At 37.0% G+C, this 18,376-nt stretch overlaps 2 protein-coding genes across 3 annotated transcripts in view; one reads left to right on the top strand and one right to left on the bottom strand.

Annotated features, from left to right (window-relative positions):
* Nucleotides 1-2,091: 2,091 nt before the first annotated feature.
* Nucleotides 2,092-13,822, bottom strand: LOC137258217 (gamma-soluble NSF attachment protein-like). Of its 2 annotated transcripts, XM_067795809.1 has the most exons (10): nucleotides 13,716-13,809; nucleotides 12,673-12,740; nucleotides 12,093-12,177; nucleotides 11,212-11,229; nucleotides 10,830-10,970; nucleotides 9,715-9,781; nucleotides 9,133-9,203; nucleotides 8,230-8,388; nucleotides 6,134-6,263; nucleotides 3,522-5,694 (listed from the first exon to the last, which is right to left on the bottom strand). In XM_067795809.1, exons 1-10 carry the CDS (start codon nucleotides 13,802-13,804, stop codon nucleotides 5,569-5,571), a joined length of 954 nt encoding a protein of 317 aa, XP_067651910.1. In that variant the 5' UTR covers nucleotides 13,805-13,809; the 3' UTR covers nucleotides 3,522-5,568. The 2 variants fall into 2 exon arrangements, with proteins under 2 accessions (XP_067651909.1, XP_067651910.1); XM_067795808.1 differs by lacking the exon at nucleotides 11,212-11,229 and having other exon boundaries at nucleotides 2,092-5,694; nucleotides 10,830-10,991; nucleotides 13,716-13,822.
* Nucleotides 13,823-15,673: 1,851 nt separating this feature from the next.
* Nucleotides 15,674-18,376, top strand: part of LOC137257910 (importin-4-like) — a 36,150-nt gene continuing 33,447 nt past the window's right edge. Inside the window, exon 1 of the mRNA XM_067795414.1 lies at nucleotides 15,674-15,746. Coding sequence (XP_067651515.1) covers nucleotides 15,681-15,746 — 66 coding nt within the window. The 5' untranslated portion in view covers nucleotides 15,674-15,680. The remainder of the gene's footprint in view (nucleotides 15,747-18,376) is intronic.

The following is an 18,376-nucleotide window of genomic DNA, read 5'->3' as shown; positions in this document are numbered from 1 at the left end:
TGCAGGTTTAGACAAACCTATTAACAAGATAATCTAACCCTGGAAATGTACATGAATACTACTGCAACCCACATTGGCATACGTCACAAAGGCGCACCCCTCTGATTGGTTGAAATTTCGTTTGCAGGAGAGAATTGTGCAATGTTGTCAAAAAGGTCTATTACAGGTAATCAAATGTTGAAATGAGTAGTGTAATACAAACGAAAATGAGTCTGATGCGAAATCGATCTTTCACAAGTTTAATAAAATGGTATTTCATGGAATCAAGTTTAGTATCCTGTTTATTACTCATAAAATGATAGAAACTGCCTACAGTGTCATGACTCTCAACTTTCTGCCAGTCAAGCAAGGTCTAACACCATTGTGACAGAGGCATTAGCATTGTGGCATCATCAATGTAACCATTATGACGCTTACATACATCTGTACATATACAGATGTTATGATGGGAATCTGCCTAAAGACAATGGTCTGGATTAGACAGGATCCACAGTGTGTACAAAAGAAAGTAATATTACACAGCTATCTGTGTATTCTGACAATAAATACACTAGGTTTGCACAGTTTATTGCACATATCATTTATACATAAATATTTATAGGGGAATCACAAGTGAAATTGTTGGTTACAACATCATGTACATCATTTGAATCCCAGTACCATCAAATACTTGCCTAATAACCATTCTTCAACACATTATGCTTCTTCTCTGTTACTTCATACAGAGGCCTCAACTCGAGGCAAAACATTAAAGCCAGGTTTAGTAATAGTTAGACTTATCAATGTTCAAATAAACTCAGGACCTCTCTTTGGTGTAGTGGATAGAGCAGCTGTCACAAGAGGGGAAGGGAAGTGATTTCACTCTTAGGCCCCAGTTAATCCAAAAGATGTGCTGTTTTTACGTTATCCCAGGGACAAAACAAACACGTGTCAGCTTGTTATCAGTAGACTATGTATGGTAGGGTATCCAGTTTGCTATTACAATAAAACCAGCACAAGTCTGCATAAGACCACACAGTCCACACACATGCATGCTTGTTGTTCTGTGTGAAACAACTAGCAGACTATGTAAATGTTCACAAAAACGACTTTTAGGAATTGTCAGGAATTATTTCCTGATCCCTTTAAAAGTAAAAGTTTCAAATACTGTGTGATCAATGGGATCATTGTTTAGAGAATATGAGTGACGGATATACCCAAGTTTGCACAACAATATGCCAATATGCAGTTCATGTTTATGTACATATCCTAGATTTGAAAAAGGTATATATACATTTCACAATTTTTTTAAAAATGATTAATTGGCTTGCAAATCCAAGAAATTATATGAACATTCCATGTACAAACTTAATAATAAATACATGTATTAGCAATCTCCTAATCTTTTCATCATGGGATTTTACGGTTTACTGACACCATTACTGACTGATATAATTTTGTACAATGCATGCATTCCACCTGGTTGCCGTGACAACAGGTATGACCATCAGCAGCAACTGGTAAAAGGATATTACAGTACAAACTTACAGTATCAATGACACATCATAGTAGATGTTAAAGTTACCATTCATGAGTCAGGGTATTAACTATTACTTAGATTGCTTTCTTCAGAACAAACAAAGGAGAAACTGGACTTGCAGTATCTTCCTAGTATGAGTATATTGGAGAGTTCTGTTCTACACTGGTGTTAACAACACTTGCAGAAATATTATTTACTACACAGGGACACAAGAATGGGGAAAACTGCAAACCATGATCTCTAACCCAATGTGGTTATACCATCTTGAAAGTCAAACAATTTGAATAAAGAATTTCAAATTTAAAGTAAAAGTTCATTCCAGTGCGTTGTAAAAATGCATCTCATATTTTATATAAAAGATACTGTATCCCGCCACCTTCAGAATGCATTCAAAATGTGAGTTTGGTTTTATGCTGCTTTTAGCAATATTCCAGTCATATGACAGTGGTGAATACCAGAAATGGGCTTCACACATTGTGCCATCTAGGGACTCGGCCTTTGGCATGATGACCCAAAGCTTTTAACCACGAGGCTACCCCACGGCCTCATTCAGAAAGAATGAACAAAGCAAATGATGGAATTCATGTTTATTTAACTTTCTCGACTGCACCAAGTTCATTGGCTCAAAGTTCATGGGTAAGAAATCTTACACAATATATAATTTGTGCACTGTACATGCAATGACTGCATCTGTATAAAACAACATTACAACACTGAAACAAGTCACATATAAACTGCTATGTAATTTTTAGAAGCAGTAATGATGCAATAGAGATATATCACAGCTGCCTATGCTGCCCTAGTATGACCCTACAAGAGGAGACATGCATCAATATTTGGCCAGAGTTCACAACAACACTTATACTTCATCTAGTATGGGACACAGCACTACAAATCCAGTAACATTTCTAACATTTCTTCCAATGTTATTCCAGCAATCTGAGTGAGTATGGTTTTCAACCAATTTTAATATTCCAGCAATGTCACGGCAGAACACCAGAATGGGTTTCTAACAATGGACCAGTGTGGGAAATAAGAAGTGGATCTTTGGTGTGATGAGTGAATACTTCAACCATTGACCCAATGTATCTAACAGTGATTCAGTCAAAGGTATTTCATGCCACCGTCAGCAAGCTGTACACTTGTATCATCGAACTGCCTGTAGATATGGTTATTTTGTATTTAGAAAAACTTTGAGTCTACAAGCCAGGATTGGCATTAGTTTCAGAATACAGTATTGCTGAATTATCAGATGCCAGATTGTGACTAAAAGACTGGACATGAAATGTGATGTGAGTAGTGGTTATGGTTGCAGACGAAGCATATCTATGTCAGTGATACATATCAGAAAGCAACCATCATACTCTCCTTATCACACTAAATTCTTATTTTACAAATATGCAAAGATTAGTGACATTTAAGATAGACAGAGGACAACATAGCTGAAAACAGGGACAAAGAATGACTTTTATCAGAATCCTAGATTTCTAAGTAAATCAAGTATAGAAAAGCAGGTGCAAGCATTAGAAAGTATCAATAGCCACTAATATTTTTTCTTAAAAGTTTGCATTCATCTGTTACAACATGCACAACTTGAGTCACTTAACTTCACAGAAGCAAAGGAATTTGATTTGCAACACACACCATCATGAACCGACTAAACATGTTTTTTATGCTGATCACAGATGGAATGTTTGGAATAAGCATGATCATAATGACATAATTTTGTCACAGACGCTAATTTTTAATTATTTGGAGCAACAATCCAGTAGGAATGCTTGCAAATGAGTAAAAAAATGTTACAGACAGCTTTTGGATCCAATCAGATAATCTCTGTTGCTGATTAGAAACCAAAACCATGCTTGTCAGTTGTGGGTGTGGTGATTGACTACTCATGCTCAGAGATACACATATCATTTGTAAGTAATACTGTCAATGTTAGGACCCATTCTGTTCTCAACTGATAGCGTCATCAGATGTAAGGCATGAAAAGAAGTCTTAGTTACAGGTATTTTATTTATTTTATCCAAAATACATTGTCTTTGAAGAAATAAATTTATTACATTACATCCCATATTAATCAGTGTTACCTCCGTAACTCTCCAATTTTCCATCACACCAAACAATAATCTTTGTGGGCAAATTAAGGTATTGTAGAAATCCTCAAACATTCCTCAAAAAGTCTGAACACATTATTGATTAGTGTCATAATTATTCCCAACCGTTTGCAAAGGCAAAATTACCAGTCACCCTGGCAGAATCTTTTCAGCACATTCAGATCCGAGTTGGACATAATTGAAATGAATCATCCATCATGATCACAAACCAGTTCACAGATTTCTAAGACAATGATATCTTGCTCCTTGTTCCAACTTCTAACCAGCTTTAAGTGGCAAGAGACATCATCAATGTTACGTCATATTAAAACTTTTTGATATCATGAACACTGGCAAACCTATTGAATTGTCATTTTGATATGTGAGTGATTGAGTGAGCTTAGTGTTATACAACACTCAGCAATATTCCAGCTATATGGCAGCTGTCTGTAAATAATCCAGTCTGGACCAGACAATCCAGTGACCAACAGCATGAGCATCGATTTGTACAACTGGGAGCTGATGACATACATGTGTCAAGCAAGCCCACGAGCTTGACCACCGTTAGTCACCTCTTTTGACAAGCATAGTCACCTTCTATGGCAAGCATGGGTTGCTGAAGACCTATTCTACCCTGCATTTTGATATGTACCCAGTGTGGATAGATCAAGCTGTTTTGCATTTAAATAACAGGGTACTGTAAGTCCCCATAGTCCACAGTATGGTGATCTGCCTTCTGTTGTTGGCTATCTATAGCCTATTTTTATATTGTATTGTCTTCTTTAATTACACTGTTTCACATGCCAGTTTTAAGTTCATATCTGTGATAATTTCGTGCTTTTACTGTCCATCAATGGCAGGATTTTACGTTCTCAAATTTATCAATTTTAATATTGACATAAATTAAATCCTCTCGTCACGATATGGCTGCAATATTGCCAATGTGATGCTAAATATTAACTCACTCTCTCACTAAATACCAGGAATCAACAAATTGAAAGAAACAAATTGATTAAGAATTGTTATCAAGTCAAATCAAAATGCAAATTATATTTGCAGTAGCTTATTAATGCTCATAACAGAGCCTCTTCAACACACTGCAGTGACATAATTAGGAATGTGTCTTGCGTGTTTCATCATCATCAGTGAAAAGTCCTTTTAGAGTGAGATAACCACATAATATAGTGATAGCCAGTAGAGGCAGTGTGACCATTAACCTCTCTGTGTCTCATCTGCCAGTTTGCGTTGAATACTTCCTCTGGGAGCTCGGAAAGAAATTCAAGTTCAGACAGATCCACAGGGCCATGATGCAGGGCTTTGAGCATGGTTTATAGTGTTGATTTGATGATTATGAATATACACAGAATTCATACTGAAACTCTGGACAGAATCTCTCTAAAACTGTAAAACATACTTTAGTCTAATAGCATGAGCATAACCAAAACTTCAGAGATAAATACTATTTTTTCATTCAAAACATCATTTATGACAGATAGAATTTGATATATAAACGTTCATTGTAAATATGTATACATAGTAATTCCTAACTGATGTAAGTCACAATAACATCTAATTCATCTAAGGCAAATTTTGCAATTTTCAGATTGTCAGTCATTTGCTATAGCTTCTTGCAGAGCATTTATTACTAAATTAGTTGACTGTATGTGAACAATTTCATCAAGGTGCACAAAACAACACCTTTCGCAACTTGTTCCACCAATAGATGAGGACAATTTATTTGTAGTCAGACCTGAGGTCATGAATATCTAATAGTTAATATATGGTTGCCTAATCAGAGGTCAGTATAGAGTGACTGTGGATAAACCTTAAGTTCATTATAATTTAAAGCATGAGCCCTCAGACAGATTGTAACAGCCAACTGAATAGCTGACAATATCTACCTATAGCTGCATTCAGTCTTTTTTGACTCCTCTTTTCAACACATCATTATTACTAACAAAGACCATCAGGAAATGCCTCTCCAGCACTTTCTTGGCCCGGGCTTTGAAGTGCATTAGAGTTGCCTGTCTGTGACGATACTCCTCCAGGAATCACCAGGTCTCGTGCAAGTTTGGCGAACTGAAACATGGATGGAAAGGAAATAAGTACACGAGGAATTCAGGAGCAAGCAAACCTTTCAGAACTCTTATGTAACTGTCCTGTAATCTCAGACCTAACAACAATAACTTAGCACTGGCCAAACTCAGACATAACTACAAGAATTGTCAGTTATCCATCCCAGAAGTAGATAAATTGACATCAGGACATATTCACAGTGTTGTGCATATTGAAACAAGCTACAGCATCAAACTTACATATCACAAGAAAGATTTTGCGAAATGAATATATATGCAATGATAAATAACCAGGTGAAATGTAATAATACAATAAGCATTCTTAAAGCTCTACTAGAGTATGTTATCAAGGTAACAAAGCAGTAAACAAATTTTCTTTGAGCATTACCATCAAAGTAATGGCTATAAGCATCACTGCTAGTATGGTGACAATGTGTACTTACAGCATTATCCAAATACTTAAAGATGGGAAGTTTGAGAGTCCTCCTCCCTGTCTCTTCATCTCCCTGATCATATGCTGTCAGTAGGTCTTCCAATGCACCAGCTTCCTCGCTGGACCCAAACGTTGCAAGACTGAGAAATACATACACTCAAGTTAGTCATACGCTTTCACATTTGCCTTTGCAAAAAATCCTTCCAGAAGTAGGGAAAGGTCTCATCAGTAAAAAGGGTTTTGTAGACATCAATAATATTCAGGCTATATCAGAGCTGCCTGTGATTTATCAAGTGTGGCAGAACAAACCTATAGTTTGCATGAACAACAAACAACAATGTCCAGGTATTGTGATGCACATCATTCAGGTCACACATAACATCATCTGATCCTCTTGAGACAAGCATATAATACTGGGAACATTTAACCACACTCCCCACTGATAAATATTATTCAGTTATTGACCTCTTGTGGGTTGATCAATGATAAATATTATACAGTTATTGACCTGTTGTGGGTTGATCCAATGATAAATATTATACAGTTATTGACCTCTTGTGGGTTGATCCAATGATGTATCAACTTGGACATATGATATTCTTGGAGGTTAAGCCAAGGTGAATATCGCTGGATCAACTGAACTGAAGTAATTATAAAAGTACTGAATATCTGTTCTTCTATGACAAGAGAGTCTCAATATAAGCTGGAATAGGCTTACAGCTTTCAGAGGCAGTGTTAGTAAATGAAAGCAAACTTTTTAAAATTAAAACTGTTTATTGTCACATTATTTATTTCAACATTTACAAAACATCACAGAACTCTAAACCAACTCAGTCACAGGGACAAAGTGCTGATCACTTCCTTATCTAACATGACACACGCAGTGGGGAGTTCACAGGTGGAATATCCCAAATCTATTTTTAGCCACAGGAGGTGCTTGGATTGTTATATCAACCTTTTGCGACGAGGCAAGGTTGACATCGCTTAGGGTCAAAGCTGTTATGTGACAAAGTGAGTAAATCGAAAGGGTGGAAATCTACCCATCGCATAATAAAGTCAGTTGAATGAATTGAGGAACCTTGGGGGTCACCAAAGTGCAACCACCTAAGGCAGCACTGCTACCATGCTTATGAGTGTGACCGAAGGGTTAACTTCTAAGCTTTTTATGACTTCAGGCTTTTTTTTCACATGTAACAACGTGAATAAATTCTATTATGATGAAGCAATTTTCACATCATGCATAACTCTTAAAAAATATGTTTGAACATCTTGCTGAATAACTGCTGGCTTTCTTAACAATTAAACACTGTCATACTAATACATCAACAATGATTCCAGGTTCATCAAATTATTCGAAGACCTGTGATTTCTTTAACTAGTGATAAAGAATTTTCCAATGAGTTTACAGAGACAGAAACAGTGTACATCAAACCACTATAATAGTAGGTTGAGAACTCTAACACCTTGCAATAACTGACAGCCAAAATGAGACCTGACACCTTATTGTGTTATTGTGCTATGATATGTGGACATTTGCACATGAAAGTGAGTGAACCTTAGGTGATCTTTGGGTGCCTAATCTAAATGAGGGATGTGTGAATCTTCTATACAGTCTGAGGCCAGGGCCTCGATTTTTGAAGCAATCTGAATGCTAAGATAGTCATATGTGCCATACATTAACATTAACTTACGACTATCTTAGGGCTAAGAAAGCTTCGAAAATATGGGTCCAGCATTCTGAAATGACTTGGCTTTTGATATAGTTCAGTAGCTTTTCTGTGTACATACTGGGGAAATCTATGGTGCATAAGACATAGACAACAACATGATGACATGGCCTTCCTTATGGCTGAAATATAGTCACTCACTCACTTCCTCATGTACAGTAAGCAAAGTCTGTTCTCCCTTGTTTTTAAGATACACAAGTAAGATATATAGCTGCATGTTTCATGCACTCATACCAGGAATTTAGGATTCTCGATGGTGTGGGATGACAGCCTTCACCTGCTGCAGTCCATAGGGTTATCCTTTATAAAGTGTCTGTATCAGGTTGTAATGACACAATGTACTACCCAACAATCACAAGATACTGATAGCTGGACTTACCTGAGACATGACTTAAAGAAAAGGTCAGCCGCCACGTAGTCCTCCTGTGTGAGGTGGACTAACACTGTGCCCATGATTGCTTTATTGAGCAGTTCAAAGTTCTCACACTCTGTGTAATAGTCTATCTCCTTCTTCAGTGTCTCCACTGCCTCATCAAACCTGCAAGTAGGTAACACAAGATGATTACACATGATGAGTTTCTTCATCACTTAGTCTGAACATTCCAGTTGCATTACAAAAACATTTAAGCACAAAAGTCTTACTCATCCAGAGCAGTTGATGGAATAGAGTGAGTGATATTAGTTTTACACCTCACTCAGCAATATTCCAGCTATATGGCAGCAATCCACAAATAATCTAGACTGGACCAGACATTCCAGTGATCAACAGTATGAGCACTGATCTACACAACATGGATGTAATGACCTCTGGGTTAACCAAGTCAGCAAACCTGACCACCAAATCCCAATAGTTGTCTCTTACGATGAGCATGGCTTACTGAAGATCAGTTCTAACCTGGATATTCACTGGTACTATATCACTACGACATATGATACCAGGTCACACACTCAAACCAGGTGAAAGAAAGGGCAAGGAAAAGTCCTAGACCCCATTCTTCAAAGCGATCGTAGTGCTAGGACAGTCATAAGTGTATGTTAAAGTATGGGAGTTACAACCGTTGTAGCACTAGGATCGCTTTGAGGAATGGGGCTCAGGGCCATTTCGTAATTGTATGTTAAAGTATGGGAGTTACAACTGTTGTAGCACTACGAAAGTACGATCGCTTTGAGGAATGGGGCTCTGAAACATTGTGTATACAATAAAGAAGTTGACGTCCATAATATTTTGTCTTAAACAGGATATACTTTACATTAAAGGGACATACAAATCTCTATGTCCTACCTTCTACACCTTATCATGAGCCTTGCAGCTTTTCCAATGTATTCTGCACATTGTCGAGGTCGGTCTTCAATCTGTGAAAACAGACATATTCAGTCTAATTCATTGTTTATAGGTTTGTGGTTCTTTTTTCATAATGACGGAGTTTTAATGTTAACATGTTGTAAATACACATGCATAACTTGTCAGTAGTTAGAAAGTCTATGGCAGAGTCTCATGATTCTTATCTCACTGGTGATGTCTCTTTATGTCATGGAGCCTGTATATTTGAATAACAATAGTGACATGGTTGAAATGCACTCAGTCAGCCTATGCTAAAGAGAACTCTCCTGACTTACTCTAACTATGTGACATCCCTCTATAAATACATGGAGACACTCATAATCCTTAAAAAATTACATAAAATGTTGACGTTTTGATGCACAAAAATCAAACATTGAGTCATATATCTCTGATAAACTCTCAATATGTTCTAGTACCCATATGCTCTCCTAACAATCTCTTCAACGTCTTCATTATGGCTATGGTTGATGCTGAGACTAGTTTCACTTTCAGACCCTGTTCATATTACATGTGCTGACTAACCTCCACAACGTCACAGGCTTTCAGGTACATATCAATGGCTTTCTCAGGCTGGTTCATCTCCACCATTCTGTTTTAATAAACATGGCTGCACATGAATATGAAATAACAGGAAAGACTTGTATATTTATAACATGGTGGATGTACATCATGTACATTGTAACAAGGCAGTAAAACATACATATGATAATTAAATTTGAAACATACCACATGCTTTTAAGCCCACATATACATCATGACAAAAAGGAAACTATACTGAAAATTCCCATCAGGTTGGGGTGTGAAATGTCCTGTGATTGATTTATATCAAGCTAAGACTAGTAAGAGCGTGCTAGCCATGGACTGCATATGAAGAGACATGAGCTTCACACTTCTGTAGTCACACAGCAAACTTAAAACATTGACTTGAATGTTACAGTGGGTGTCGGAAATTAGAGGTCCACATAACCTAATCTGGATCTGCCTACGTCATAGGTGATATATGGCCAGACTTAGTCTGACAATGAGTGAGTGAATTCAGTTTTACACCACTTTTTGCTATATTCCAGCAATATCACAATGGGAGACCCCAAAACAGGGTTCACACATTTACCCATATGGGGAATCGAACATGTTTTCAGCGTGATAAGCAAATGCTGTAACTACTAGGCTACCTCACCACTTTCAACTCATAATGAGAAGGCTACTACAGAATAGGACTGCAACAATTAATCCAGACCTCGACTCAGTTTTAGACATGGTACCTTGATTTGATTATTCGATTTGTCATACATATAAAAACATCTGATTTGTTTGAACCAGAGTCAGCTCTTTAAGGGTGAAATAAGTTGTCATCTTGGAAATGTCTACTAACAACAATTCTCACTGGATAACTAGCCTGGCATCAACCAATCACATTTTGCTTTATTTCAGAGCTTGAAACTGCTCAAGTTGAGTCCACATAACATTCTGGTTGTGTGGAGATAGTTGGTATTCAAATGGAATAAATAGGTAATCAAATATTAAACTGAAATAGTGATAATGGTTACTGAAAAACAAAACTATGGTGACAGATTTGATTCTTGATGAATCAAACCGAACTGCTGCAGCCCTACTACAGAACATATCCATCTGCTTACTTGGCAGCTTTATCCAGTGTAAGTGCTGCTGTGTCAGGGGTGCCATGTTCCTGGAACAATGTGGCTGCAGTCTGCATCAGGTGGAGACACTGATCTATCTCCTTGTTCTCTTTACAGATCATGGCAGCCTGTTCATATGACCTGTTACAACAAGATCCTTTTCTTATCTAAAGGAATGGGATACTGCCTGATTGATGTTATTTAATTGCCAGCATTAACATGATTTATATCCATTTGTTTTGATGCATGAAACTTATGTCAACAGGTCATTCAGACCATTAAATACAAAATGATAAAAATCCAGATTTGGCTTGAGATATGGAAATAACATAATTAGCTATAACAAATCTTTCGTTCTATCCAGAAACAAAATAATACTCACTTGGCAGCATGAAATGCTCTGGATAGATTCAAGGAAAAACACCTCTAAAGAGATACACGATGAGTCTCCACCATACCCTTGACACACCTACGGCTCAGTCCAATAAATTTATTATCTCCCTTGGCTGCCTTTTTATCCAATCAGGTGTCTATGCTGGGAAGCTGAGCGAACCAATCACAACTCACTTTTGCTCTTTAAATTATCTAACCGATTAAACTTGGCAACACAACCATGCCGAGGTTCTCTGAAAAAGGTAGGAGTTCCTGCATATATTTTTTCATGTTTCAGACCTATAAATTTGTCTGTATGATTTCCTCAATATCTGAGTCACACTGCGAGCAAACCTTTGCAGTTGCAACCGCTATTTTGTTGCCACTGGCAAGCTCGGTTATAACGGCGGTCTAGCTGATTGGCTACTGTGAGAATGCGGAGCCATAAATGGGGGTAATAAAAAATCGGGCCGACTCATGGATGCATCCAGGGTACAGTGGAGACTTATTGGAACGTATACCCTCGAGACATTGATGATGTTGTTCAGTTAGAAAGACAACAAGCTTTTTCAAGGAGATGATATCTTTTCTGACAGTCATTTGATTTTTGAAATAAAACTGTGTAATACTGTCACCTTAGACTATCATTGGTGGATAATTCACACTTTATTATTATGCTCCTGCACAATTTTAGTGCAGTTACATGGATAAGTACTTAACGTGTGTACATAACTTCAGCAAAAAGTACAAAACAAATGAGAAATTAAAGGAAAACATGCCAGTAAATTCACTGATATTTTATGGTTATATTTAGATACATATTACCTTTCCTACAGATAACAGCAATAAAGGCCTAAATAATCTATTCACTTTGAGTTATTTTAAGGATACGCTCCACATTGTTGTTGGAGTTCAGCAGTCTTCAGGTACATATCCTTGGCTTCATCATATGCCTTTGCATTTTTAAAACTTGTTGCTGGAAAGTAAAACATTTGGGTAAATACTTTGAATTTTAATATCTATTACACACTACCATAAAAATGTGTTTGACAATCTACTTTAGATCATCTTTGCTTGTTAACCTGAATAAACTGATCAAAGGATGCTATACAATTGCATCGGCTCTCACTATAGTTACCCTTCTAAATTCCTTTACTTTAGGTCTTTTGGGCATATACAGGTAAAATCCTCAAATAAAGTCTATTGTCGAAGATTTACACAAATAACTCACAACAGAGGGCATACCAGGTTAAGACCCGTGACAAAGTCTGATCTAAACGATCTTTTTTTATTTTATTGATCTGAATGACTTAGTAATATCATGAAAGACATGTCTGAGCAGGGTGTTTTCTATGATCATATATTTTGTAGTCTTTGTCGCTTGATACATCAAAATTAAGGAATTCCTGTCTCTGAGCCTGCTATCACCATGTTTTAGAACTACATGATAAGATCTGTCAAATATACTTACCAGCTTTCTTGTATTCTTCTACTGCCCCATCCACATCTGGCTTCCATTTGAATAGAGATGTCTTCATACTGAAGTCAGGATTATTTTTTGCTTAGGCAAAGCAATCACAGCTTATGAATACATTATTTTCATGATATTTGTATACTTTTGGATGAAAGTAGATAAAAACAAAAGAATATAAATACATATACTCAACATATTCCACAGTGTAATATCTGGAACATAGAAGGAATATGTTGTTTTTGGACAGCAGTGCTTTCTCTTGCTATATTGATGGCTAGGATAAAGGTGTGTTCAATAAGTTTGTGCCATGTTTCACAACTGTTCATATAAAGACTAGGAAAGAGTTCCTTTCGTTCCTCCATATTCTTTCTTTCACAGATAAACAGAAGCAATACTAAGTGGTATAACCCAATATATTGTACTTAATTTGGGGGCTTTTAGTCATTTTTGGGAGTCCTCTAGTAATTGTTTGTTATGTTTGGTAAATAATTCTAGCATGTATCAATATATAGGCGTTATTTGGGATTGGGGAACGGGAGGAACTCTCACCGAAAAACAACAGATGTTTGTAACTGTCTAAAATTTAGATCACAAGGATAATTTATCACCTATTCGGCCTGTTAGGTATCTGAAATCGGATACCGAAAAGTAAAGAAACTTTAAACGAATTCAATCTCGTTAACAGCAAATGTGAAAGTTACTTTGGCAACAGAAGTCACACATTGGGCAGGCTTACATTATCGCCCAAAAAATCCACCATAGACCGACATGAAGATTTAGGTTTGCATTCGATTCCTTTGCACTGATTTGTCTTTGTAAACAAAGTCACCGGGGCACTGTGTCATATCTCGCTGCCCAAACTAAATATGTGATAATGATCTCATGACGCGAGCGGGTGTGCCATGTCATTTGTTGATGCAATGTCACAGACATTGTTTGGGTCCATAATAATTACTTTCTCACGATCAAACAAACCTGACAAGGTAAACTTAACAACCGCTATATGCTGTTGACAATTCGAATCTGAATTCGCTTATTACCATTTCTCAGCTAATCGTATGTGTTCCAATCCTTCTGTCAGCTTCCTATCGCTGAAGTTATGTTGTTTTCCGTGGAAATTGGACGCCATCTTGGCTCGTCTGCTGCAGAGAGCACTTCGTGAGATCACACGAGATTTCAGAAACTATAGCCTATTTCTATAATATAAACGATCTTCCACAGGTTTTCTTCAGGGAAGTATTGATTTGTGGACTTGGACTTTGTCAAACTGAATTTCATGGCTAGGAAACTTTGTGATCAAAGTCATTTGGTCAAAATCAAACTTTATTCCGTACTGAAGACCACAGGCCTATAGTACATAAAACATTCATACATAAATGTTCTTCAGAGTAATAATGCTTACATTTTCACATATTATTCTGTTTCTTTCTTTGCAAAGTTGCATGGTATATACACATTGATAAGTTCTGGAGTATTATGCTGTTTGTATATGACAGTAATGACATAAATTTAATGGCGTTTGGATATCTGTAAAAATGATCTGGTAAATATTTCCTTCTGAGATCGGAGTACAGCGGACAAACAAGAAGGAAGTGATACTGACCGTCGACATTATTCAAATCGCAAAATTGGCATAGTCTCTCTTGTCGATTAATGTTAGCATAGCACCAGTTTCTATAAAATAAATCATGCGACGAGCATCGAAAACGTGATAATGCAACTCGAAACCTCTTTACTGTTATCTTAGAGGTACCACTCCCAACTAATTTGTGCTTTAAATAGTTTGTAATAGAAACATTTATTTGGTAGAGTCATTGATTCAAACCATGTTTGCACATAAATATCTTTAAGCCTCTGGGTCAGTAACTTTATAAAATTTGGGTAGCAGCTAACGTTTTGGTCATACCATGCATTATCAAACCCCTTTTTAAGCAGCAATGTTTTAATATTCGTTACCCAATTAGTCTCTCTATTATTGTCATAAACTATCATCATATTGTAACACTTTCTGGGAAATCTATGTGCAGGCATATTTTACAGTCGTAACCAGTATTTGATAGCCTTAACTTGAGAAAATATGTGCAGTCATTTGGTCATCATAGATCAAGGGTATTGCATCCTTGTCAATGAAGATTTAATCAACACACTATTTTTGAAAACTAGAATCTGCATTTGGTTGCGGCTGTGATCATGTTGGAAAATATATGTTTTGTTTTTCAAAAGCATAAATGTTACATTTTGTAATATATCTGAATTCTAACATATGGTCTCCGGTTGGGAATAGTCCAGTTTCGCCGCATGCTGAACAACTGGATGCAGTTTGAAAGCTGTTAAAATGTCGTCCGTGAGTGAATTAATGCATGGTGAATGGTAAAATAGAGTAAGACAAAACTGATTCGCCGTTTTGACGCAGTGCCCGCTATGTCCTGTCCATTGGTGGATAGGCGGTGGGGCAGCCTAGTTGTTAAAACATCCTCTCCTCACGCCGAAGAACTGGGTTCGACTCCCCACATGGATACAATGTGTGAAGCCCCTTTCAGCTGTTTATCGCCGTAATAACCACACTCACTTCGGCCAAAGAATTTCCAAGTCCCGGTCTGGGAATCACAGACGTTCTTATATGCCACGCTACATACCCAGTACGTATTTATAAAGCAACATGTATACTTCTCCATGACAGCTGTCCCAGTTCTGGTCACTACATGGACACAAGTGCCGGACCGCATTGCTCGGTACTTAGGGACCGTTCATAATTTATAACTACGTGAGATGATGATGGTTTTTGCATGTACAAAATGAATCTACAAAGTAAGTACACACTCCCCACCCCATCTTGTCATGTACAAAATAAATGAACCTTACCCCCACCCCTAGAATGTGTACAAAATTGAAGCAGCTACTGACCCTTGTTCGGGTCATTCTGGAGATATATTTAATACAGACCATACTTGGTTTGACAAGAACGAACTCTTCATCTCGGGAGATAACGATTATCACTAAGCAAGATGGCGGCGCCCTTAGAAGCGATTCTAGCGAAACTTCTCCAACCGGACAATGCTGTTATTCAGGAGGTTCGGTTTTCAGTTATAATGTCAATTATCTTACAGAAAACATTATTCTTATATCTGCTTGATCTATTATTTTCGTTAACCAAATCCTCACAGATATGCTTTTATCGGTCATTTTATCTTGCTGTACGAAAACACGTGTTGGTATTTGACAGCGCGCCAATTTATAGTGAGTCATCGACCATGCGCGATTAAAGCATTGCGTGTTTCACAAGACTATCACCGTTTAAATGCTTCCAAATGACGTGTACACAGTGGAGATCGTTAAGGCCAATATCGTCTGGAACAGTATGGAAAAGATCGATCTACATGGACTTCAGTAAATTGACAATCCTTCATACAGTTGATTTAGTCGCGTATTTAGAAGCTTTCCTGTCACTCTCGCATGAAACGTACTCATTAAAAAGCAAGCTTACTTAGAAAGTCTTAGATATAACATTAAACATGTCAAACACACTTATTCCATCTTATAATACTCTGAAAGTAAAACAACATGGTAATAGTGATAGGATATCAAGTACAAACAGGAGGAGGCCAGTAATACACTAAAACAATATGGTAACTGATGTGAAAGAGTATGGAACGAACATGAGGAAGGGAGGTCAGTGATGAAAATAATTCAGTTGAAAGTTAGAAAATCTCCAACTTTTAAATTAATCATCGAGTAGGTGCCATGTAAATTCAAGTGCATAATCAGTAGATGCCATTATGCATCAGCCGCCAAGCAAACTGCATTTTTGAATAACAAGGTAGTGCCTCATTGAAAACTAAGGGAATCATCTGGAATTCTCATACATTTGTATTTGATAATGCTTGCGAAAACCTTACACCTTGCAGTTTCACAATTTACTGGCTAAGTTTACCAGCTGATCATTTATCAGAAGTCTCTAAAACATCATGACTTCTTTGAACGCATTTGCCGAATGACATACAGTTCATGATTTGTGACAGTGCAGGGAAGCTAGATTAACAAATGTTGCATGTATCATGAGAAACTGGACTCCCAGTTACAAATGTGGATATGATCATAATAGTACCAGTAAATTTGATGAGTAAACAAATGTGATCATCATGTGTTACTACTAGCCCCTTTCCATAACTTCCAAGAAGATTTGTCTTCCACTCAATGCTTGTTGTGTGCAAAAATACAACAAACAAATCAGAATGCGCGCAACGGATGCATGCTTTGATAGAAATAATCCCAACTTTGTAAATTGTTTATGGCAGTATTTTGTTGTCTAGAAAGTCATGAAAAATATATCTCAGTTTTTCAGTTTGAGTTTCTGCTTTGGGATTTTATGTACATGTATCTTTTTTTTTTTGTAAATTCTATTTGCGTATTCAATAAAACAAATCCCATTTGTGATTATTAAATCCTTTTCAGAAGTATAAATGGAAACATAAGGTGATAAATACATCAGAATATGCCTCTAACAAATATGTCTTTCACCTTCTTTCAGTTGTATCATGGAGGTTTAATTCTCTAAGATAAATAAGCAAAAACAAAAACAGAAATACAATGTAAGAGTAGTTCGATGACATTAAGAACCATTGGAATTGAACAGGAATAGTGATATTGTTCCTGTTTGAAGAAGTTCTGATGCTTCTACACCACTATGAAATCCTTTCAGAGTTGTATGAGTTGCTATTCGGCATGTCTCAGAATAGCATGACTTGGTCACGAATGATGTGATGATATGGCACTTTGATTAAGAAAATATATACTCTTATCAAATCAGGAGTTGACACCTGATGGGCTGAAAACACAGTTTATGTTATGTGTACCCTGGATAAAGAAAAACAAACCCTACAAATGTAAGCATGTTGAGTGCCAGTGGGGCCTTATAGTGTGTTGAATTAAGAAATACAGTTCGTTCTACTACCATGTATAGTGTTATAAAGCACACTTTCACCCTGAACTATTATATCGTTAAGCACGAGGATGCTTGCTTATTTCTTTTCTAAGATGCCGTGTTTAATAGTTTCTAAGCTTAATTTCGATTAATCTATGGCAGAAAACAAACGACGGTGTCTTTGACCTAAATTATGAATCCTCGCACAGGGCTAACTGACACACTGTTCTTTTGACATGTCAGCCCCCTACGTTAAGACATGTTACTAGAAAAACAAATGACAAACAGTTTGGTGACGGTTTATGTTTGGCTTAAATATCTTCTCTAGATCATTTTAGTTTCATCCGTGATTTTCTTAAACCATACAAGGCAATATGACCGCCTCATTTCTACTACCAATGAAAGTTTAGATCAGTACATTCAGCTGAAGCTGACTAGTCATATGACATTCCACGATTGCATTGTGGGAATGTAAACATTGCCAACATTACCATGTCTCTGTAAAATTTTGAGTCGAACTGTGAGACATTTTATCCTTCAGAAAACATAAACGTAATGTTTCCACCAGTGATGTTAGCTGTGTGATGCAACTGCAAACCAAGAAACAGGATGTGATGAAGCAGTTTACTGTGGGAGGCTGTGGGAGGCGATGACAACTGACATCCATCATGACGTCGGTTACATTGTGATGTAATGCAAAAATGTTCGATTATGAGGGGACAGACTGGAATGGCGCATTGATGTCAACACATTGTGACGTAATGCAAAACTGCTCATTAT

This window comes from Haliotis asinina, chromosome 12 (genome assembly GCF_037392515.1).
Source record: "Haliotis asinina isolate JCU_RB_2024 chromosome 12, JCU_Hal_asi_v2, whole genome shotgun sequence".
NCBI classification, from domain to species: Eukaryota; Metazoa; Mollusca; class Gastropoda; order Lepetellida; family Haliotidae; genus Haliotis; species Haliotis asinina.
The sequence above is the reverse complement of the archived record's forward strand: the minus strand, read 5'-3'. Positions and strand labels throughout refer to the sequence as shown.

Coding starts and splice junctions, on each gene's coding strand:
- LOC137258217 (XM_067795808.1), bottom strand. CDS start 13,804: ATGGCGTCCAATTTCCACGGAAAACAACATAACTTCAGCGATAGGAAG. Junction 10,992..12,092: donor CTCCAACAACAATGTGGAGC/GTATCCTTAAAA, acceptor CCTTTAGATAAG/AAAAGGATCTTGTTGTAACA. Junction 6,264..8,229: donor TTCTTTAAGTCATGTCTCAG/GTAAGTCCAGCT, acceptor TGTATTTCTCAG/TCTTGCAACGTTTGGGTCCA.